Source organism: Arvicanthis niloticus, chromosome 20 (assembly GCF_011762505.2).
Source record: "Arvicanthis niloticus isolate mArvNil1 chromosome 20, mArvNil1.pat.X, whole genome shotgun sequence".
Taxonomy (NCBI): domain Eukaryota; kingdom Metazoa; phylum Chordata; class Mammalia; order Rodentia; family Muridae; genus Arvicanthis; species Arvicanthis niloticus.
The window spans coordinates 51,474,272-51,497,223 of record NC_047677.1 but is presented as its reverse complement, the minus strand read 5'-3'; the positions used below and the strand labels follow the sequence as shown (position 1 = coordinate 51,497,223).

Genomic DNA, 22,952 nt, shown 5'->3' with positions numbered 1-22,952 from the left:
AGGTCTAACAAGGCTGCCTGTTCTAAAATGGAGTGAGTTAGGTTCTCTCAATATAAACAACTTCTTGAAACAAATCGGTGATCATTCCTAGAACAGGATCTACAGAACCATTTGTAGTTAAGGTTACAGGTGGAGCATAGCCCGGACCTTGAGAAACAGGGATTTAATCATAAAGAGGAATGAACCTAGTTTGTCTTTATTATAAGATAGCTTTTAAGCTGGTTCTTTAGTAGTTCTCATTTTATAAATACAGAATTGGGGTTTCTTTAGCCCATGTGCAGGATTAGGGTCTCAGACAATCTTCAGTCAGTTAGACTTAGAATCCGCATTTGAGAATTTCACTTCGGACAAAGACGAAGAAACAAATTCCCTCATATTGGAATAAAAATTCAAATAGCTCAAGGAATTCCAGGCTACATACTTAAGCCGTTATATAGTTTTCTCTACTGGGAAAATGGAGTGGGATGGGCTATAATTAAAAGGCAGAGTGCCAGCCTATTCAGTTAGATTCTGGATCGAACCTTAGAAAAGAAAACAAAGGGGAGAGACTGTAAAATTCCAAGATGGCCTGCAACGTGACAGCTGCTCAGTTGGGGAAAACCGCCTGCGCACACTCGTCGCTGTCGTCATTGCCACCGTGGTGATTGACAGCCCGCCGCGAGGCGAGGCCTCCCTCTCCGGGTCTCGAAGGCTGCGGGGTCCACACCATATCGACAAGAAACAAAAGGGACACTGGAGGAAAAGCAGGTGACCAGAAGCAGCGAGTCTGAAACGAAAGGGTTAGCTAGTTTTTTCTTGAGGGGACCGGGTATCACAGCAACGCTGGCAGACGCTAGAGGCCCACGCCCCCAAAGTCTCCTGGTCCTGGCGACTAATTCCGCGTGATCAGGCGATGGACGTCACTGTTGCTGGGCAGAATAAGAGCCTCTTCTGTCCCCTCCCAGCAAGGGCCTGCTGCAAAGGTATCACAGGAATGCAGATATGGAGAGGAGAGAGGAAAGTTACTGAAAGAAAACGGTCTGTGCTGGCTTTCCGATCCAGAATGGGAAGCCCCTTCCTGCAGTCTTTCCCCACGGTGACAACAGCTTCAATAAACTTTGCCCCCCACCTCCCCGAGACAGGGTTTTTCTGTGTATCCCTGGCTTTGCAGACCAGACAGAAGAAATTATTTACACCGTGAGAAAGGCATAATAAAACGTGCCTTCGAGTTCTCATACTCAGCTGTCCCGGATGCTTCAGCGGCCCCTGCCCCCACCTACCGAACAGCTAAATGCTTCTTCCACAGGATAGCCCTTGCTTGGTTTTGATTAAAACCAGCACTTCTCTTGCCCATTTAGAATGGAAGCAAGCAAATGCTTGGCTTTTCTGACTCACTAAGCTACATAATTTTCTTTTCAAAATTTCAAAAAAAAATGCGGAAAATTTTTATGATAATAATAATTCCAATAATAAAAGTCACCTAAAAAGTTTCTTTTTAAAAATTTGTTTAGTTTTGCTTGGGATTTTCTTGTTGTTTAGGCCCAATCTGTACTTTGTATCCAAGCATCCTCCTGCCTTTACCACCAAGTACGGACATTATAGCATGTACCACCTTGCCTGCCCCGCGGAGAGAATTTTAAATTTAACATTTTAATCTTTAGTAGATGTGGTGGTTTGAATAAGAATGACCCCCATAGACTCATAGATTTGAATACTTGGTCCTTAGGAAGTAATGTTAATTGACAAGGATTGAGAGATGTGACCTTGTTGGAGTAAATGTGGCCTTGTTCAAGGAAGTATGTCACTGACGTGGGCTTTGGGATTTCAAATGCTAAAGGCCAAGCCTAGAGAGGGTCTCACTCTCGCCCCCTGCCTGTGGATCCAGATGTAGAACTCTCAGCTACCATAATTTGCCTGTGTGCTGCCAAGCTACCGCCAGGCTGACAATAGACTAAACCTCTGAACCTGTAAGGCCGAGATTAAACGCTTTCTTTTATAGAAGTTACCGAGGTCATGGCGTCTCTTCACTGCAATAGAACACGGGCTGAGACAGTAGAACATAACTGATTTTTCCCCCTGATTTTCTACACTGCATTTTTTAAAAACACAAGAAAGTGAAAGTGCAGCCACTTCCACTGCAGCAAGTGCACTAACTCCACACGGCAGCTGCTCTTCGCTTAGAGCCATTAAACCCACTGTATATCCCCTATGTTTAGAAAGAAAATTGAAACAAACTAGTAAAAGGAAAGTAGGTTAAAGTTTAGTCAAAGTACATTTATGGTCACCTTAAAATTTATGAAAAGCCATAGTGTAAAGGGTCCATGGTTCCCCAAAGAATGATACCCAAGACTCAAATAGTATGTAAATGCAAAGAGTGTTTTATTCTGTGGAAGTCCAGTGTGCTGGGGTCTCCCATTACTGGAATAGAGAGACAACCAAGTGAGCTCGCAGACCTGATTTAAAGCACATTAAGGGAATTCCGGGGTAGGTGACCTCTATCTTAATCTGTTGGGTCTATTTCTATGGAACTTCCAGAACCATTAAGAAGGGTGGAAATTGTTGCTGGGGAAGTCTGGAAACTGCTGCTAACCCATTGTCCTTGCCTCAGGCTAGGTGGTGGGGCAGCCTCTGATAACAGGACAATTTCTGATAACTGCCAGAAGCCTGGGTTGTTTTTTGTTTTGTTTTTTCCTAGTAACCTACTTGCCTGGGCATGCCTGGACTTAGGCCTAGTCTCTTGGTTTTTTTGTTTTTGTTTGTTTGTTTGTTTGTTTGGTTTGGTTTGGTTTTTTTTTTTGTTGTTGTTGTTGTTGTTTTGTTTTGTTTTGTTTTGTTTTGTTTTGTTTTTCGAGACAGGGTTTCTCTGTGTAGCCCTGGCTGTCCTGGAACTCACTCTGTTGACCAGGCTGGCCTCAAACTCAGAAATCTGCCTGCCTCTGCCTCTGCCTCCCAAGTGCTGGGATTAAAGGCAAGGCGTGCGCCACTACCGCCCGGCTAGGCCTAGTCTCTTAAACTGCCAGTTTGAAGCCTGTTGGAATGCTCAAGTCTTTTGTGTCTTTTATTTGGAGGTCAGCTTCAAGACCCTCCATTCTTGCTAACTGTGAAGTGGAAAAAGATGACACTCTGACCTGCCAGACATGGTGGGGTATCTCTGTAATCTCAGCATTTGGGAAGCAAAGGCAGTAAGAGCAGGAGACCAAGGTTATTCTCAGCTATATAATGAGTTTCAGGATAGCCTGGACTATTTGACACTCTAAAAACATAACAACAACATCAACAAAAAGTCACAATTTGCTAACTAAAGTGAAGTGTAGGATTGGAGAGCCAATGCTTTCTGCCACGTGCCTGTTTCTCAATCACTCATTTGGTAGGAACTGCATCAGGCTGGTTCATGTCAGCAAAACTATTTCTCCAGCAGACCTATGAGGCTTCTCCCTAAATGGGGATAGCCTGGACCTTTAATCTATCAGTCATTGAATCCCAGTGGACTCTTCAGATTCATTCAAGTACACCACTATGATACAGGAAGAGTAAACTTCATAGGTATGCAGTCAGGGCAGTTGTTCAGGGTTTCATTGCTAGGTAGCTGTTAGCAGATTGAAGATATTAGAACTGGGCCCCTCCTTCATAATCAACTTCTTACATAGAACCAAGGACTAGGAACTTCAGGACTCTAATTATTTGTCAGAGGATTGCTATCTGAACCATTTTTGTCCCTGGGAGGAGATTGGACATTCTACCCTGCCCAGGAGATCATTAATGGATATCTCTCTTACCCTGCTTCTGGGAGCCCTGAACACTTTAAGATTATTTTATTTTATTAATTAAGCATAACAATACCATTGTTTTAAATAGTTATTAGTTTAAATTAACTAGATACATTTTTCTGTTTCAGCCTGGCATATTATTTTTTTAATGGAAGCAACCTAAATATTGTGGAATGCCTAATTAGATGAATATGAAAAGTTTGTACAATGAGATACTGTATGTTTGTATAAAATAACAAGGATGTTATTTGAGTCCTGATAAGGAAATATCAATGAGATGAAGAAGAAGAAGAAGAAGAAGAAGAAGAAGAAGAATAAGAAAGAGGAGGAGGAGGAGGAAGAGGAGGAGAAAGAGGAAGAAAGAAAGAAAGAAAGAAAGAAAGAAAGAAAAGAAGGAAAGATGCAAATTAAAATGACTTTGAGATTTATCTTACCCCAGTCAGAATGGCTATCATCCAGACCAAAAACAGCAATAAATGCTGTCTCAGATATAAGAAAGAAGTAACAATCTAACCCAATTCTATGTTTAAAAAAATAAAAGTGCCACGCCTGGCATAATGGCCTAGGCCTATAACCCTAGTACTTGGAAGACTAAGGAGAATCCTGGCTTACAAGCAAGGTGGGATCCTGTTTCAAAAAGTCATATTTTCATTACAGATATCATTTTCAGCTGTGAACAACGCCAAGGTGAGGCATGCTTCTGCACGCTGGATCTGTTCCTGAAGCTCGTGTTGACTGACAATTGCTGCTTCTCTTTCTTATTAATGCTGTCTCTCTGGGCACAAATGACAGTTAGTTCCTAATGTCTCCCTTGTGACTTTCTCAATATAATCTTTGGTAGCTGGGCATAATGGCTCACACCTGAAATCTCAGCACTATAAAGGCAGAGACAAGAGGATCCCTGAAAAGTTGAGGCCAGCCTGTGCTACAGAATGAGTTCCAGGTCAGCCTGTGCTGAGTAAGACCTAGTCTCAAAACCAAACGAACAGACACCAAATTTCAACAACAAAAAATCACATGCATCCTTTGGTGGCAAAAAAGAAGAGTCTGGGCATGGAAGTGGAGACTTTTAATCCCAGCATTCAAGACACAGAGGCAGGTGGATCTCTGTGAGTTCAAATCCAGCCTGGTCTACATGACAAGTTCCAGGACAGCCAGCCATAGGGGTAGGGAAAGAAGAAGAGGAGACTAGGTTAGGGTACAATGATTACAGGTGGTCTTATCATCTAGTAGTCAGGATTTAAAGACAGGAGGGTCCATAGTTAAAGGTTGTCCTGTGCTATATTAGTTTGTGACCAGGATGGTATACACAAGACTGTTACACACAAACAGAAAATAGAGGCTGGGCAACGGTGGCGCACACCTTTAATCCCAGCACTTGGGAGGCAGAGGCAAGCAGATCTCTGAGTTCAAGGCCAGCCTGGTCTACAGAGTGAGTTCCAGGACAGCCAGGGCTACACAGAAAAACCCTGTCTTGAAAAACCAAACAACAACGAAAACAAAAGAAAAGAAAGGAAAAAGGAAAGGAAAGAAAAGAGACACAACAAGTCAAGGCTGAATGCTTTTTATTTTTTAATCATTCTCCCCTAGATAATTTTTGGTGGCAACAAGAATTAAACAAGCCTTATAGACTTTACAAACAAGTCTCTCTGATTATCACTAACCAGCCACTACATGCCCTTCCCAAGACTGGATCCATGGAAGGGAAAGAGAAATGCTCAGTACCAGGCAGCCACCGCTCCAGTGCTGTGAGGAGTTGGGCTGGGAAGCAAACCCTGGTCATCAATGGATCTGTAGTCCTTTTGTACAAATATCTGGCAAGGGTGACATGGGGCCATTCCTCGGGACACAGCTGTGGTAATGCTTACATGGAGGCTGGGCTTGGGCAGTAGTGCCCTCCCAGATTCTCCTTTCAGGCTTCTCGGAGTAAGGGACATGCAGCCAGAGGGCCTCAGCTTAGCCTGACCCTGCTGCTAGGGACTCTGTCCCCAGTAACCATAAAGATGGCCTGTTTGTGGAACTTTTCTCTGCCCAGCTGCTTCCTCTCCCTGCTTCTCCTCCTCCAGTTGTCATGCAGCTATGCAGGTAAGCATGCTTATATTCCAGCCCTGCAGAGACCTAAGAGCAGAAAGGGAGTAGCCTCGGCTAACCTCTTTTAATCATCCTCACATGGCTATACAAATTTCCTGTCTACACTTGGATCTGCTGGCATGGTTTCTCTCCTTAGAGACCTTCCTGACTTCTCGGGGAGTAAATTCCAAACCTTTTCCCATATGTATGGAGCTGGGAATCAATCTCAGGGCCTGGTGCGAGTTAAGTTCATGTTTTACTTCTAAGCTCTATCTGTAGCCCTAGTTTTTTGTTTGTTTGTTTGTTTCTTTCTTTCTTTCTTTCTTTTCATTTTTTCAAAAGAGGACACTAACTTCTTGGAGTTACTGTCAGAGTTAAGTGAGAGAACATTTTGTACTTTGCACATTAAGGCAATGCCTGTTTGTAGTAAATCTCAATAAATGTTTGTTGTGGGTCAGTGAGATGGCTCAGTGGGCAAACGTGCTTGCCTCTAAGCCTGAATGCTAAAATGAAACAGCACTAATAAAGTAAATATTAAAAAAAAAAAAAAAAAAAAAAAAAAAAAAAAAAAAAAACAACCAAGTTGAGTTAAAGTATCATATTGTGTTTGAGAACTTGCTCTGCAGAATAAGGCAGCAATACATTTTTATACAGGAACCTGTTCTCAAACTAAGAGAAGAAATAAAGAAACATTAGACAGATTTCCACCTCAGGGAGCCATGTGATTGATGAACCCCTAGCCCAGGCACCTTCTGTGGGCATCCTGGTACAAGGAAGAGTTCAGTTTTCTTGCCAGTAGCTGATTCTCACTGGGGGGATGTTCAGAGGAGGTTCCAGAGATAGCATGAGGCTGAGGGTATAAATAAAAAAAAAAGAGACTTAATAAATAGTGGTTAGAGAGATGGCTTTATAGTAAAGAGTATTACCTCTCTTACAGAGACTGGAGTTTGGTTACCAGCACCCATATTCATGGGGTGGCTCACAACAACCTAGAGCACTGGGAAGCACTTAGAAGTAGTAGGCCACAAGACAAGGAGGAGGCAGGCATCTGAGCTGAAGAGTCAGAGATGAACATAGCTGGTAGAAAAGTGGAAGCCATTGTCCAGATGATTTCATGGTAGAGCATTCTGTCCTAAGACATTCAGAACATATCTTTTACTTAGGACTGCTTACTTTGTATTAGTTTAAAGTAAACTGAGAGAGAGAGAGAGAGAGAGAGAGAGAGAGAGAGAGAGAGAGAGAGAGAGAGAGCATGCCTTATTGAGGCTCATGAATTCCACTTAAAATTCCTAAACCATGCATGGTGGTGAGCCCTTAAGCCCTTATAAACATAGCATTTGTGGGGTGGAAGCAGAAGGACCAGAAATTCAAGTCATTCTCAGCTGCATGAAAGATTAAGTCCTGCTGGAGCTTTAAGTGACATATCTTAAAAATGGGGAGAGGCACTGAAGAGATGACTCAGCAGTTAAGTATGCTGGCTGCTCTTGCAGAGGATCCGAGCTCCAGGGGACCTCACTGCCTCTTATGGATTCCAAGAGTAGCTGCATAACAGTGACATATGTTCACCCACGCTGACACAGACAAAACCTTTACAAGAAAAGTCGATTGTCCTAAACCAAGCATGGTGGCACATGCTCATAATTCCAGCACTTAAAAGGGTGAGACAGGAGGATTGGTGTGAATTCAAGGCCAGCCTGAGCTACAGAGCAAGACCCTGTCTCAAAATTAATAAATAGGGGCTAAAGAGATGGTTCTGTGGTAAAGAGTATGTACTTCTTTTACAAAAGGCTGGAGTTTGGTTACCAGCACCCACATCTATAGGGTGACTCACAACAACTTATAACTACAGATCCAGGGGGGACAAATGCCTCTGGCCTCTGAAGACACGTGCACTCACATGTGTACCGATGTAGACAATTTACAGACACACACACACACTTTAAAATAAAACAAATCACTGGGTGTGGTGGTACACAGCTTTGATCCTAGCACTTGGGAGGCAAAGGCAGGCAGATCTCTGTGAGTTTCAGGCCAGCCAAGGCTACATAGTGGGATCCTGTCTCAAAAATAAATAAAATAAAAATTAAAAATCATGTTTTCTTCCTCTTACTCTTTTTGAAGCAGCTTTCCTATAATGAATGAATTTGTCACATCTGACGCTTGTTTTTTGTTGCCCCCCCTCCCCCTTCGGTGTCTTGGACAGGACAGTTCAGAGTGATAGGACCAGGGCATCCCATCCGGGCTTTAGTTGGGGATGAAGCAGAACTGCCATGCCGCATATCTCCTGGGAAGAATGCCACGGGCATGGAGGTGGGGTGGTACCGTTCTCCCTTTTCAAGAGTGGTTCATCTCTATCGAAATGGCAAGGACCAAGACGCAGAGCAAGCACCTGAATATCGGGGACGCACAGAGCTTCTGAAAGAGACTATTGGTGAGGGAAAGGTTACCCTCAGGATCCAGAATGTGAGGTTCTCAGATGAAGGAGGCTTCACCTGCTTCTTCAGAGACCACTCTTACCAAGAAGAGGCAGCAATGGAGTTGAAAGTAGAAGGTGAGTACTCCAAGTTCATACGCAGTATGACCCGTGGGTAGTTGACTTCCCTTCATCCTTCAATCATTCAGCAGAGATAAGGTCTTTCTAACCAAACACATCACTTTTGAGATTAATTCCAAAGAAACAGACACATCAGTAAACAAGGATGCCTATGCTGTGGCTGTTGGTTATTTTGTTATTTGAATCAGGAAAGAAACTGGAATCAGAGTCCATTTTCATGTCTAAGATTGTGAGGTTAGTAAAACATTGTATCCAAGCTAGACAAATGCTTTTGCACTTCAGTTTTTGTTTTTAAATGATGGCTTTTTGCCGGGCAGTGGTGGCTCCCAGCACTTGGGAGGCAGAGGCAGGCGGATTTCTGAGTCCAAGGCCAGCCTGGTCTACAGAGTGAGTTCCAGGCCAGCCAGGGCTACACAGAGAAACCCTGTCTCGAAAAACAAAACAAAAACAAAAACAAACAAGCAAACAAAAAAGATGGCTTTTCAACATATAGCCCTGGCTGGCCTGGAACTCATTATATAGACCAGGTAAGCTGGTCTTCCTGTCTCTGCCTCCTAAGAGCTGGGAGCTGGGATTAAAGACACGTGCTGCCACAACTAGCTTTATATCTTTATATATATATTTTGGGCAATCCTCCAGCCTCAGACTCTGAAGTGCTGGAACTAAAAACATGAGTCACCATGCTCAGCTTAAAATGATTGCTTCAGAAACATACCAGATAGCTTGGGTGCTTCCCATGAGAGCTTGTTGAATAACATAAGCAAGCCATAGAATATAGGGAACAAAAAACATATTCTTGTATTTGAGTGTGTAGTTACATGTATATGTATATACTCAATATGTATATATGCATATATGTATGTGGGTTATAGGGCAGGTACATAATTTGTGTGTGTGTGTGTGTGTGTGTGTGTGTGTGTGTGTGTGTGTGTGTGTGTGTAATACTTGGCAAGGATAATTCAGTTGGTAGAGTTCTTACCTAGAATGAAAATAACCACAGGTTCAGTTTCCAGCACTGCATAAACTGATCTTAGAACCTGAAGCCTGTAACCGCAGCACTTAGAAGTTAAAGTCAAGAGGATGAGAGGTCAGACACTAACCTAGAATGTAAGAGAATGTTTCAAACAGACCAAAATAAAACCAAGAGGCTGCAGAAATGGCTCAGTGCTTAAGAACTTTTGCTGCTCTTGCAGAGGTACAGAGTTTGGTTCCAGGACCCACATAATTCCAGTTCTGGGGGATCTGATGCCTTCTCTGGCCTCCAAAGGCCAATACTCCCACACAAATACACACATAAATAAAAATTAAGCACACACACAGTGGTGGAAGAGACCTGCAGTTTCAGACACTGCTTTGTTTCTGTAACTTCATTTTCAGTATGCTTTGTGTGGTGGCTGATTTTGGAGTCGCTTATTATTATTTGTCCTGCCTCAGAGTGGTTAAAGCGTGGCTAGGAAAACAGACAGAAGGAGCGTTGAAAGCTAATTGCGATGTAATTGAAGAACAAAAGTGTTGTGAGTGCTGGGCCTCTGATCCTTTCCCTTCCTCCTCAGCACCTGCAGTGTGAGCATCAGACAATCCATCATTTCTGTATCTGAGGTGGGGGTGACTGTTGCCAGGCTGAGACCAGAAGATGCATTGTATGCCCAGTAACAAAGCACTATTTCTAGAGACAGCTTGCAGGGACATGAAAATAGCTGTGTGCCACAGAATGTTCTTCAGACAGCTGTTTTTTTTTCCCCCTGGGGGAATTTTTATTCTCTCTCTCTCTCTCTCTCTCTCTCTCTCTCTCACACACACACACACACACACACACGCACCAACCCTGGAAGGTCAAAACTTTAGCATACAGATTTTTTTCTTTTCCTGATCAGCAAATTCTCAGCTCATCTGCCAACTCCAGTATACTCACTGAGGCCCAACAAATTACAAGTAAGAAAGGCGGAGGGGGAGTGGGGCAGAACATGCATTAAAGACCAAAAACTATGCCTCAGGGAGAATGCTTTCCTTCGAGTTGGTTTCCACATTCCAAATCCCTCTAGTCAGCTTGCCAGAGAGAGAGAGAGAGAGAGAGAGAGAGAGAGAGAGAGAGAGAGAGAGAGAGAGAGAGAGAGGACAGAGACAGACAGAGACAGACAGAGACAGAGAGTGGTTGGAGTTTCTTTGAAAACACTGAATAAAATTTGGGGAGTTGTAGCTCAGGCCTGAATTCCTAGCATTTGGGAGGTAGAGGCTGGAGGACAAAGAGTTCAAGGACTGACTTGCCCCGTTTAAAACAAAACCAACAAACAAACAAAAAACAATGTCCATATTATCTCTTTAGAAATAAGCCCACTTTGCCAACATTTCCACTCTATGTTACCCTCCTTTTTTTATTGAGACAGGTCTTGCAGGCTGGCCTGTGAGTTGCAACAATCCTCCTGCCTTAGACTCCAGAATGCTGGGATTACGGATGCATAGCACCATACCTGGGTGTGTCAGTATTTTTAAAAACCTTGATGTTGGTTCCCTTATTCAACCCAACCTACTGCAGCACAGTCTCGGTAACAGGGTGTTGGGGAAGCCGTCTGGGTGATACGTACTTTCTGCCTTTCAGATCCCTTCTACTGGATCAACCCTGGTGTGCTGGCTCTCATTGCGTTTGTGCCAATGCTCCTCCTGCAGGTCTCTGTGGGCCTCGTATTCCTCTTCTTGCAGCACCGACTAAGAGGTATGGGGATAGGGTGGGTCTGTCAGGATTGTTTCCTGGTTCTTAGGGACAGTTAATCCTTAAGTCTTCTCAGTTCAGAACTATATAACAGGTTCTACTGAACGTTTTACCTTGCATCCCCCTGTGAAGTAATGGTGTCAGCCTCATTGCTGAGGAAGAAATTCAGTGTAGGGGTGGTTCGGTGACTTGCTCAGATGACATGTTACAGGCAGTAGAACTTTGCCCCACCCCCACCCCCGCCCCCCCATGGTCCTTAGCAGCTTCGTGAAAGTGGGTGAGTAGTGTCTTCAAAGTCCCTAAGGTCTAAAATATTAGGCATTTCAAAAAAATAAATCTTAAGGGCTAGAAAGATAGTTCCATGGCTAAGAGTAATTGCTCCTCTTCTAGAGGACCCAGAACCCATATCAGACAGCTTACAACCATCTGTAACTATGATATAACAACCATCTAGCTCCACAGAATCTAACATATCTGGCTTCCTCGGGCTCCTGCAGACATGTACATATACACGCACATATACATACATACACATACATATACATACATGTACATATACAGGCAGACACACACATCTACACACAATTAAAAATAAATCTTAAAAATTTTTTTAAACTTTCAAATTTATTTTTGTGTGTGCTTGTTTATATGTGCAGACATATGTATAGGTGCTGTAAGAGGCCAGAAGAGTGTCAGAGACCCTGGAACTGGAACTATAGGTGGTTGTAGGATGCTCTATGTGGGTACTGAGAACTGTACCCTGGGTTCTTAACCCTGAGCCATGTCTCTAGCCCCACTACTTCATGTTTTAATAAAGAGTCTGAAATGAAAGTCTTTGCCACATGAAATGTATTTAAAAAAACTGTCTCCCTTGTCTTTTTCATTCAACTATGGACATAAGTTAAACTGTAGAGGAAGTTGTTTTGTACCCAGAGCCTGTAGTCAGAGTCTCCTTGTGCCGTGTCCTTCACAGACCAAAGCACGAGTTCTTGCATTTCTACCTCCTTCTGCTGATAAAGTAGTATGGCAGCAAGGAGGGTTTGGGCCATGGAAAGGACACAAGTATCAGATCAACAATGGCCCTGCCTTGTACACAATAGGCAAATTCCACACTGTACTATGTCCCCAGCCCCACAGTGAGGGGTTTTTTGTTTGTTTGTTTGTTTGTTTTTTGTCACTTAGAATGTCTGGTTTCCTACTCCATGGCAAAGAAAAGGCTCTCCGTCATCGTGGCTGAGTAGAAGAGGAACACAGAGCTAGGCAGAACATCAACTATGAGAAAAATTCTTAGGTTTCTCCGAGTCTCCAAGTAGGGATAGCATTTTCCTCTTAAACTGTGGGGATCTTACAGAGGAAAGTGTCTAGGGTACATGCAAGCATAAAGTGGCTGCTCACTAAATGTATAGTTTTTCCTTCAGGTGGGATATGGGTTTATATTTACAAAAATGACAATCTTTTTGGCCATGTGAACTGAGCAAGGAGTAATGGAAGAAATAATAAAGCCTTATGATATAATGCTGAAGAGACAGCTCAGAGGCTAAAGGCCTGTACTGCTCCTACAGAGGACTCAAGTTCTATCCCTAGCACCTATCAGGCAACTCATAACCGCCCATAACTCATAACCATTAGGAGATCTGACAACCTTTTCTGGAGTGCAGGGGCAGACACACACACACACACACAGACACACACACTGAGACACAGATACAAATAAAATAAGAAAAACAAACCAACCATGTGATTTGAGCATTGCAGGTTCTTAAGGGACAGTCCTGAAGACTTTTGCATTCTCAAACACAAAAAGTTTTGGAGGTTCTAGTTGTGAACTGCTGCTACTTGTATACCTTTGACCAAAGAACAGTGGGCCCTGTTCTTCTGGAAGGCCATTCTCTCCAGCCAAGCAAGCAGTTTTGGGAGGGACACATATGGAGTTGTAAGAAGCCAGCTGGGATGACAGACACTGCAGCCAATCCCCATCATTTAATTCAGACAATACCCACAGAAAGAGTCTGACTTCTGGGTTTAAATTTAGAGCTCTTCTTACTCTCCTGAGATGCTCCTGGGCCATCAGAAAATTCCCCATACAAAGGTCCAAGGTGCTGGGTGTGGAAGGGTCCTCATACTGTCAGATCAGGAACTGAAAAAACTGCCTTTTTCTATTTTAGGAAAACTTCGTGCAGAAGTCGGTAAGTTCCAGGAACCCTCCTGCCCCAATTCCTCAACAGGTCTTTTTAGCTTAACCAAAATGTCCCTCTCTTCAGACCATTTCTGCCTCTCCCCCAATCCTCCATGCTCCCTTCAGCTGGGAACTTTAATATTTAAAGCTAAAGGCAGCTAAAAGATAGAAATTGTTTTGCCTGAGTTCTTATAGTACAGTTTACTTTGCATCAGGGCTAGAACCCAGGGAAGGGACTCCCTTTCAGCTCCTTACTGAGTCTATTCTTATTTGTTCTTTTCAGAGAATCTCCATCGGACTTTTGGTAAGTTCAGGCATATCCCAATCCTCCCAAGTCACTGCAGGATTTCACTAGTGGCCTGGGGGGTTAGGGCCAGTGGCTTTTTTTTTTTTTTTTTTTTTCTTTCTTTCTTTTTTTTTAGATCTCTACTTATTTCTTTTTGTGAGTACACTGTAGCTGTCTTCAGACACACCAAAGGAGGGCATCAGATCTTGCTGGGAATTGAACTCAGGACTTCTGGAAGAGCAGTTAGTGCTCTTAACCACTGAGCCATCTCTCCAGCCCAGACCAGTGGCGTTTTGTAAAGCCCTTCTACCTTTTTTTCTTTGTATTCAAGAGAGGAATGTAGCAAACATTTATGTAACATATTCCAGTGTCAGGCCCTACACTGATCGTATGTTACAAATTGTGTGTGTGTGTGTATATATATATCATCTTTTGAATTATAAAAAGTGGTAAAAGAGATCCTTTGCACATAGAATTGTTTGCCTGGTGGGAAAAATAAAATATACTTGAATAAGACACAACCACCAGAGCTAAAGACATGGCTCAGTGTTTAAGAGCACCTGCTGTTTCCCTAGAGGACCTAAGCTCTATTTCCTGACCCCACAGCAGACAGTTGTACACACAAGGCATACATATTTAAGAAAAAAATTCTTTTGAGATATGGTCTCACTGTGTAGTCCTGGCTAACCTGGAATTCACTATGAAGGACATGTTGGCCTCGAACCTACCTCTGCTTCCCCAGTGTTGGAATTAAAGACATTTGCCACATACCCAGAAAGTTACATTTTTAAAAAGTCATCTGCTATACTTATATGGCAGAGTTAATTTTCAGGAGTACAATCCAAGCACACGATTCATCAGGAAAGGCTTCTTTGAGGAGAAAGTAAAGCCTCAATAGTAACTTTTTAAAAAAATGTATTTATTTTATGTATATGAGTACACTGTAGCTGTTTTCAGACACACCAGAAGAGGGTACCAGATCCCATTACAGATGTTTGTGAGGCACTGTGTGGTTGCTGGGAATTGAACTCAGGACCTCTGGAAGAGCAGTCAGTGCTCTTAACTGCTGAGCCATCTCTACAGCCCTAGAAACTTTTTTTGAGTTGGGGTTTCATATGGCTATGCTGGCCTTCAAACTCGCTATGTCATGAAGGATGGCCTTGGGCTTCTGATCCTTCTGCCTTCAACTCTCAAGTGCTGGAAAATGCATATTCAACCATGCATGCCCCAACTAGAATATTAATAGAATCATCTTTGCATTTTCTTCACTTCATATTGCAGAGTTCCTAAAGTCAACACCAGCAACAGAATACCCAAATGTTTGTTGAATAGATTCCACACAACTAAAAAATAACACTAAGCAGAACACAAAACATCGCTGCTCTGATCAACCTTCCTAAACACAAACAGCCTTTCCATCTGAAGCCAGATGTAGCCCTGTTCAGCTCTCCTGGTACTTGGCACACTTTGACAGGCTCCACCCTAGCACTTGACTTTGGGCCAGTATGACATCACACATGTAGTCTTTGAATGTATTTTATTATGTATGTGTGTGTGTGTGTGTGTAGAGGGTGTGAGCAAGTGCTCACACAGAGGTCAGAGGACAATATAGAGCAGTTGGTTCTCTCTTTCAATTATATGGTTCTGGGGATCAAACTCAGGTCTTCAGGTTTAGCAGCAAGTGCCTTTATTAGCTGAGCCGTCTCATTGATCCCATTTGTTTTGAAATGTCTGTCTCATGTATTTCAGCCTGGACTCAAACTCCCTATGTAGCCAAAGATTACCTTGAATTCTGATCCCCCTTCCTATACCGCCTATATTCTGGGATTATAGGTGTGAGCTACCAAGCCTAGAGTATGCAGGGGATGGAACTCAGAGCTCTGGCAAGCTACAAACTGAGCTATCTTCCCAACCCGCAGGGTTTTACTTAGAAGATTTGAATGTCTAAATTCTTAACCATGTTTGTATCTTAAAGTCATAAATACAGACAGTGCTAATACCAGTTTTCGACTTTTTGGTTTTGCTGGGGTTTTTTTCTCCTTTTTGAGACTGCATCCATAGCCTGCTGCTTGTATTGTTAGTATAAGAAAACCTTAGGGAAAGTAGGGTTGATAACTTGTAGTCCCAGGACCTGGAAGGCTGAGGCAGGAGGATTTCTCAAGTTCAAGGCCAGCCAGGGATACAAAGCTAGAACCTCTCTTCAAAACAAAAGCCCCACAAACAAAAATGCTAGAGATGGGAGTGAGAAAGGGTTAGTGTGCGGCTGAAAATGAGCAATGCATGAAAGCGTCACACAGCTCATGGCTTTCTATGCTAAATCAGCTAAAAAGAAAAAGCTAAGTTCAATTAGAAGCTAATGAAGATAAAGGCAAAGTGCACCTTATCCAAATTCATGGACTCTATAGTTTGTCCCCAGAGTCCTTTGGGGGCTTCATATTAAGAAGAGTGGACGTGGTATAGAAACACTGTTCTGCTTTACCATTCAGATCCTCACTTCCTGAGGGTGCCCTGCTGGAAGATAACACTGTTTGTTATTGTGCCTGTTCTTGGACCCCTGGTTGCTTTGATCATCTGCTATAACTGGCTGCACAGAAGACTGGCAGGTACAGTGTCTGGGCAGCAAACAGGATTGAGTACTATGTAGCAGGGAACATAGGCAGACCAGAATGGAAAAAGAGTGGAACCAAGGTTCTAGATTCCAGGGCTGGAAATCTTTATGCTATGCTCACCATCAGACTCCTCGGGAAACCAGAACCACTTAATGAGAATGCATGGGACCCTTAAAGGAAAGGAAGGGCTGTCTCGGGAGGATATGAGGTAAGGGGGACTCCCACTGTTCACCCATTGACTCATTTCTCTTTGTTTACAGGACAGTTTCTTGAAGAGCTAAGTAAGTTCTCCCTCTAACACCCCTTTCTGTTCTTGAGACATCTCATCATGCAGCTCTAGAACTCACTATGTAAACCAGATTGGTCTGGAAACTATGGCAATCCTCTTCTCCAACTGCTATGGTCATAAGCATGTACCACCGTACCCAACCATTTTCTTCCTTCTAAACTGAACAAAAATCCAACAGAGGGAACATGGTTACTGAGGGACCATAATCTCAGGGAGGGCTGGAATGACTCCTGTGAGGGAAAAGGGAAGGAAATTCACTGTTGAGACACATTTTCAGTGCCAGAGAGGCTCTGAGCCACTCTTACCTTTTGACTTAATAGCCTTTAGTGCCCCTAAGCCAGATTCCAATTCTGTAGCCTCCTTTGACATTCTCCATAGTAGTTTTCCTAAACCTCATCTCCCTACAAGACCATCCAGGAGGTTGGGGGTAGTGGGGTAGAGGTAACATGAACCCTGTGAATTTTCTATCTCCGAGGTTCAATGACTTCATGAAAAGAATCCACTGGCAGATTTTTTAAGTCACTTGTCTTTCTTTCTAGGAAACCCCTTTTGAGTGATGGTGTGTCTTCCTGGAGCAAAGGAGAGGCTGGCAGGTCCTTGGGGTTGTCTCTCATTGGCCTCTTTGCCATGGACATATTCCAATCTACATCTACAGAAACACTCTGGATCCCGAATAGAACTCAACTGTCTTCAGCTCCTTCCTCTAATTTTTGACTTCCACATCTTTTTTACTCTCTTAGTCTGCCTCTAGAAAACACCCCATGGCTAAGGCCAGGCAGTCTGTCAGGAGACACCTATGCACCAAATACAGGAATGATTCTGACAACCGGGATATCCAGCACTTCAACATCATTATGAACTATAGAACATCAACTCTGCAAATGGTGGATATTTCTTCCAAGATCACAGCCTCGACTGGGAAAAGAATATCAATGGGGGGGGGGGGGGGGAGACACGACGACAGAGACAGAAGAGCCCACAATATCAGAGAAAGCTAAGTGAGCCAGGGTATGAATATGGGACCCTGAACCAAAACCTGGAGCTAAAAATCAAAAGAATACTGAACAGAACAACACCATCTTGCTTTGGCAGCCTGGTGGGAGGACCTTGAGAAGCAAGGGCTGAGAGAACTGGGTCTGCTCCCCTACGTTCCACACCTTCATGTCCCTTCTACTCCTCTCATTTTCTCCTATCTTATTTCTCTGAGAACCCACTGTTGTTTCCCCAACAATTACTACTTGGTGGTCTACCAGACACAAACAAGCTAGGTGCTAATTAATAATACAAGTTTCTCTGTGCATACTTCTTTTTCTTTCCTTGTCTCTTTCCCTCGTCATCTACTCCTCTCCTGCTCAAGCCTCCTGATGCCAGAGGTCAATCTTCAGGAAAAAAACAAATACAAAGACCTCAGACCTCCCCACTCCCCACCCCCTACTTCTTTTAGTTTTAAAAATTGTATTTATTTTGTGGAGTGGGGAGAGGGGGGTCGTGCACGGGCACGTGTGAAGTCAGAAATCAGTTCTTTCCTCCTGTTAAAGGGGTCTCAGGGTTCAAACTCATGAGGTCAGGGTTCAACTCAGGTCAGAGCTGCTAGCACTCTCCATTGCCCACTGATCCTCCTCATCATTCTCAGACAGGTCTTCTGTTTCCAGATTCTCACGGTATGCATGTCTCCGGCTTCTCTTCCTGGATTCCATCTTCTTCCTCGAGGATTCCCTTACTTTAAAAATATTTCCCAATACCAAGGGTTCACGAAGATAGCCAAGCAAATGACCCAGGATTTCCCAGCATTTACTGAATCTGATTGGTCTTCGGCAGCACAAGTGATCCAGCAGGCTCTCCTTTCCCCTAAAGGAGCTGTCACAGACGGGGCAGTTGTAGATCTTTTGCATCCTGAGTGTGTTGGATGAGTGGGACTCTCTGCAACAGAAGTGCTGGTTGGGTTGACGTCTGAAGTGGATCTTGAGGTGGCTTAAGAGACAGGTTCTCATGGCAAAAGTCATGCGACAATAGGGGCAAGAGATCTTTTCTCTTGAGCGGATCATTGCAATAGAGTTGGATCGGACATTCAGGGACGAGGTTCCGCTGTTCCGTGCCTTAGCCCTGGCTACTGGTCCCTGGATCACTTTCACATACTTGAGGGCGGGCGCTTGGGATGCAGGTGTTGTAGGTGGAGCCTTACCCTTCCGCTTCTGGTTGCTAGCCACTGGCTTGTTTTGGTGCACCTTCAGGTGGCTAGCCACTGGCTTATTTTGGTGCACCTTCAGGTGGCGGTTGACTTCAGACTGATCCCGGAAGCACTTTCCACACTCAGGGCACGAACGGGGCCTATAACCTAAATGAGCACGTCGGTGACGGCTCAGTCCGGAAGCATCACGGTAAGTCTTGCCGCAGAGATTGCAAAAGAAAGGTCTGTCTCCATGATGCTGGGGCTTGCGGCCATGGGCTTTGCGGCTTTGTGGCTTTGTGACTGCTAGCCTCCTGGACCTCAAAGGAAATTGGTGATTAAAGAGGAAGCTGTTCTTTTTGAAACATTTGCCGCAGGTCAGACAGAAAAACAATGGTCCACCTTTGAATACGCCAGTGCAACTGGAACTGGAAGTCTTATCATCATCATCCTTATCTTCCAGATCTGGGCTAGGTTCTTGAGATTTCTTCTTGCTTTCTGTGGTGGAGGAAGGAAAATACACAGTTCACTATGAGAACACCAGCACAGGGTGTGCACTCAGTACAAGCCACTTTTCCCTTTTCCCAACCTTTAAAATGCAACCATTTACCCTTGGACCTCATAGGCTAGAAACAGGAAAATGTAATAATAATAGTAACAATAATAATAACATAATAATAATAATAGGTAGTAAAAATATCATAGGCATCTTCTATAATCTCAAATATCTAAATACCAACTTACATCTTTAAAATTCATCTTCCCACTCTCAATATGATTCATATTCTCCCAGATACCCCACAGATAACGAAGCAGTAATTCTCCCCTCATCCCTGATTACACACATGTCAGCCAAGTACAAAATATTAAATGAATTCCCTACTGTAAGACCACATTCACATAACTTTTAAATATAGACTATAATATTTTAGTTTATTATTGTGTCTAGTACAGAGCACGGAACTCAGGACCTGGGGACCAGCTCAGTAACAGAGCACTTGCCTAGTATACACAAAGCCTGGGGTTCAATCCCCAGCTCAGTAAAAAAAACGAAAACCACATAAATAGGCCTCAGTGCTATGTGTGGCTGTACCTTCAGGAACCACCTGAACAAAATACTTTCAGATAACAGAGAACTCACTTCCCAGTGTTGGGAAAGCAAACTGTGCATACAGTCGGTCTACCAGTGAGCTACATCTCTTGCCCAAGGGAAGACTATTGCAACATGAAAAATTGGGAGTGAAAAGTGATACTTGTAATTATTAATAACTGAATTGGAAAAAGAAGCAACACACCAGGACTGTCTGAGCTGGGAAGTGTGGCCAACCTAAATTAACATTCCTCTCAATTCCTTAACTCTTATCTCAGGAACAAGCTTATCTTTTGCCAGGTCAACATTGTGGTACTTGTTTCTCCACCTCTGTCAGGAAGAACTTCTTAATTAAAGGGTAACACTAACTGAATGGCTCACAGGCAATCTCTCAATTCCTGGAAACTAGATTACTTGTCTTGAAAATCTTGGCTATTCATTGTGAAGCCAGTGGACTTAAAACTTTGATTTCAGGGCTTCCTCTAGTCCCAAGTCTAACACAGAAGATGGAAAGGCATAAAGATACTGAGCCTGATCAGTATCTACCTAGGTCAGCTCACCACGCTGGGATTGTCCTGGGTTCTGTTTATCCTTCACTCTCCTCTGCGTTTTTTTTTTTTTTAATTGTACTTTTAATATTTTGTACGCATGTGTGCAAGTACACACATGCTACGGCGGCATGCTTATGGAGATCAAATAGCTTGTAGGGTTAGTTTTCTCTTTACACCAAGTACATTCAAATTCCAATTGTGAGCCTTGGTGGCAGGCACTCCTAACCCATGAACCATTTTGCTGGCCCTTTGTTCTGTGAGATGATAGGTCCCCAAATACATGATGAAACCAAGGTATTGGGATTACAGATGTGAGCTTCCTTTACAACTCTCACCTGTTGTCTTTGGAGGATAGAGACTTGATCTCTATCCTTTTCCTTTTTGTACGGTGTTCCAATCAAAAAATTTTGGCTCTGAGTGGAGTCATGTTGGGGCGGGGGGTCATGGATTTGTTGTTTTTTGCAGCAAGGTCTAGATATACAATGCAAGCTGGCTCTGAATTATCTCCATTTTTCTGAGTAATGAGATGCACTACCAAGACTGTCTGCAGTGTGGAAATGAAGCAAAGTGGTCCCATGCTAAGCCCCTTTATGTCTTATGCAGACAACAGGCTACCTCCTGTAGGCTTGCTTTAAGAATGCTAATCTAGGGTTACCAAGATGGCTCAGCAGTTCAGTGCACCTTTTGGTCTTGTAGAGGACCTAGATTCTGTTCCCAGTAACTGCATGGTGGTTTACAACCATCCATAACTCCTGTTTCAGGGGATCCCATCCCCTCTTCTTTTTTTGTTTGTTTGTTTGTTTTTCGAGACAGGATTTCTCTGTGTAGCCCTTGAACACACTTTGTAGACCAGGTTGGCCTCGAACTCAGAAATCCGCCTGCCTCTGCCTCCCAAGTGCTGGGATTAAAGGCATGCACCACCACTGCCCAGCCCCATCCCCTCTTCTAACCTTTATGGACACCAGGCACACACACATAGTGTGCATACAAACACGCAAGCAGAACATTCTTATGCATAAAATAAACCTTTAAAATGTGGGGGTTTGTTTTAAAAGACATTAATCTAAGACACTTGGTTGCAGCTTCTAGTATAATGCCTCACACTAAATACTGTTGGATATTATTGACTAAATATTGGCTGAATATACAGGCAGGTATTTTTTGAGGTAGGTTCACTATGTAGTCCAAGTTGGCCTCAATCTCTATAACCAAGGTTGGGGTTTAGTTTGCAATCTTCCTGCATCAGATCCAGGAATGTTGGGAGTGTTGGAAGTCTTGGATTACAGGCTTTTGTCCACAAACCAGGCCTACAGTCAAATTTGCATATTTTCACAATATAATTACAATGATAAAAGTGTAGCCTTGGGGTTGGGAAGGTAGCTCAGTAGATAAAGTGCTTACCATACAATCATGAGCCCTTGAGTTAGATCCTCAGAATGCACATTAAAAGGCCAGGTGTGATGGCGCTTGGATATAAACCCAGCACCATGAAGTAGAAAAGGCAGATACTTAGGGCTCACTGATCAGTCAGCCTAGCTGAATCAGTGAATTCCAATTACTGAGACCCAACCCAAAACAAAACAAAAAGCATAGAGTGGTTGTATCCTGAGAAATGAAGCCCAAATTTGACCCTGGCCTCCATGTGAACACATAAGTGTACCTACAGATACATGAACCCACACACAGCATTATTCTTGTATTCCTGGGGTGCTTTTTGTTTGTTTCCAGGTTATTTTATTTTATTTGTGACTTAACTGTTTTTGCCTGTTTGTATATATGTATGTGAACTGCATTCTTGTCTGGTGCCCATAGAAGTCAGAAGGTGTGAGACCCCCTGGAATTAGAATTACGAATGTTTGTGAGCCACCATGTGGGTCTAGAAACTGAACTCAGGTTCTCTGCAAGAACAAGTACTGTCTCAACCCCTTAGCCACCTCTCTGGACCCATGTAGGTAGTCCAGACTTGCCTTAAAGTTGCTATGTAGCTGAGAATCACTCTAACCTAATCTTCCTACCTCTGTTTCCAAGCCCAGCTTGTCCTCTAAGTTTTTATTTCTTTTACTTTTTCCCCTGAATTTTGTGACTCTCAGATCTTTCAGGCTGACTTTGGCCTATCTGATCAGAAACAGCAACCATATTTTCTAAGCCTATAGAACAAGGAGAATGCTGAGGGAGTCACAGTCTCTTACCCACGAATGTCAGGTTCTTGAAGGTTTCTGACATCACTTTCTGGTAAAGGGTCTTCTGTGTAGAAGTCAAATATTCCCATTCTTCCTGGGTGAAAGTCACTGCCACGTCCTCATAACTGACTGATGTCTTGAATGGCTGGGCAGACTTAGACTGTAAATACAGAGACTTGAAGTGTCTGCTCAGGACTTTTCAGTCCCTAAGCTTCTGCCTTGGCTTAGGCACTATCACATCTGCCTGAACAATGCATTCAGGACTTTTCTACAGTTCTGACCATAGCCCAAATGCATAATCAAAATCTCTGCTGAGTGTGTAGCAAAAACACATACCACAGATTCCCTTAGCCTATTCATGAGAATGTGGTTTTGCTTTTATAAATGCAGTACCCCTGAGTTTCCATGCCAAGGGCTTTCCCGAGGCACAAGCCTGCTCCTGGTCACCAGCTTAAAGGACTATTGTTTGGCCCTATGTGTATGGTGGTGGGTAACTTTCTCACTTGGACTATAAAATACTGACATGT

At 43.3% G+C, this 22,952-nt stretch overlaps 2 protein-coding genes across 6 annotated transcripts in view; one reads left to right on the top strand and one right to left on the bottom strand.

The window, feature by feature from the left end:
• Positions 1-5,579: 5,579 nt before the first annotated feature.
• Mog (myelin oligodendrocyte glycoprotein) lies at positions 5,580-17,326 on the top strand. Its single transcript, XM_034523934.2, has 8 exons — positions 5,580-5,831; positions 8,020-8,367; positions 10,967-11,080; positions 13,243-13,263; positions 13,537-13,557; positions 16,026-16,142; positions 16,409-16,429; positions 16,977-17,326. The coding sequence occupies exons 1-8, from the start codon at positions 5,750-5,752 to the stop codon at positions 16,988-16,990; spliced, it is 738 nt and encodes a 245-aa protein (XP_034379825.1). The 5' UTR covers positions 5,580-5,749; the 3' UTR covers positions 16,991-17,326.
• Positions 14,438-22,952, bottom strand: part of Zfp57 (ZFP57 zinc finger protein) — an 11,701-nt gene continuing 3,186 nt past the window's right edge. For all 5 annotated transcript variants that reach the window (XM_076916864.1, XM_076916865.1, XM_034523865.2 and 2 more), the window contains 2 exons: positions 22,435-22,585; positions 14,438-19,102 (listed from right to left, as the gene is read on the bottom strand). In XM_076916864.1, the coding sequence (XP_076772979.1) occupies positions 18,009-19,102; positions 22,435-22,585 (1,245 nt within the window). In that variant the 3' untranslated portion in view covers positions 14,438-18,008. The remainder of the gene's footprint in view (positions 19,103-22,434; positions 22,586-22,952) is intronic.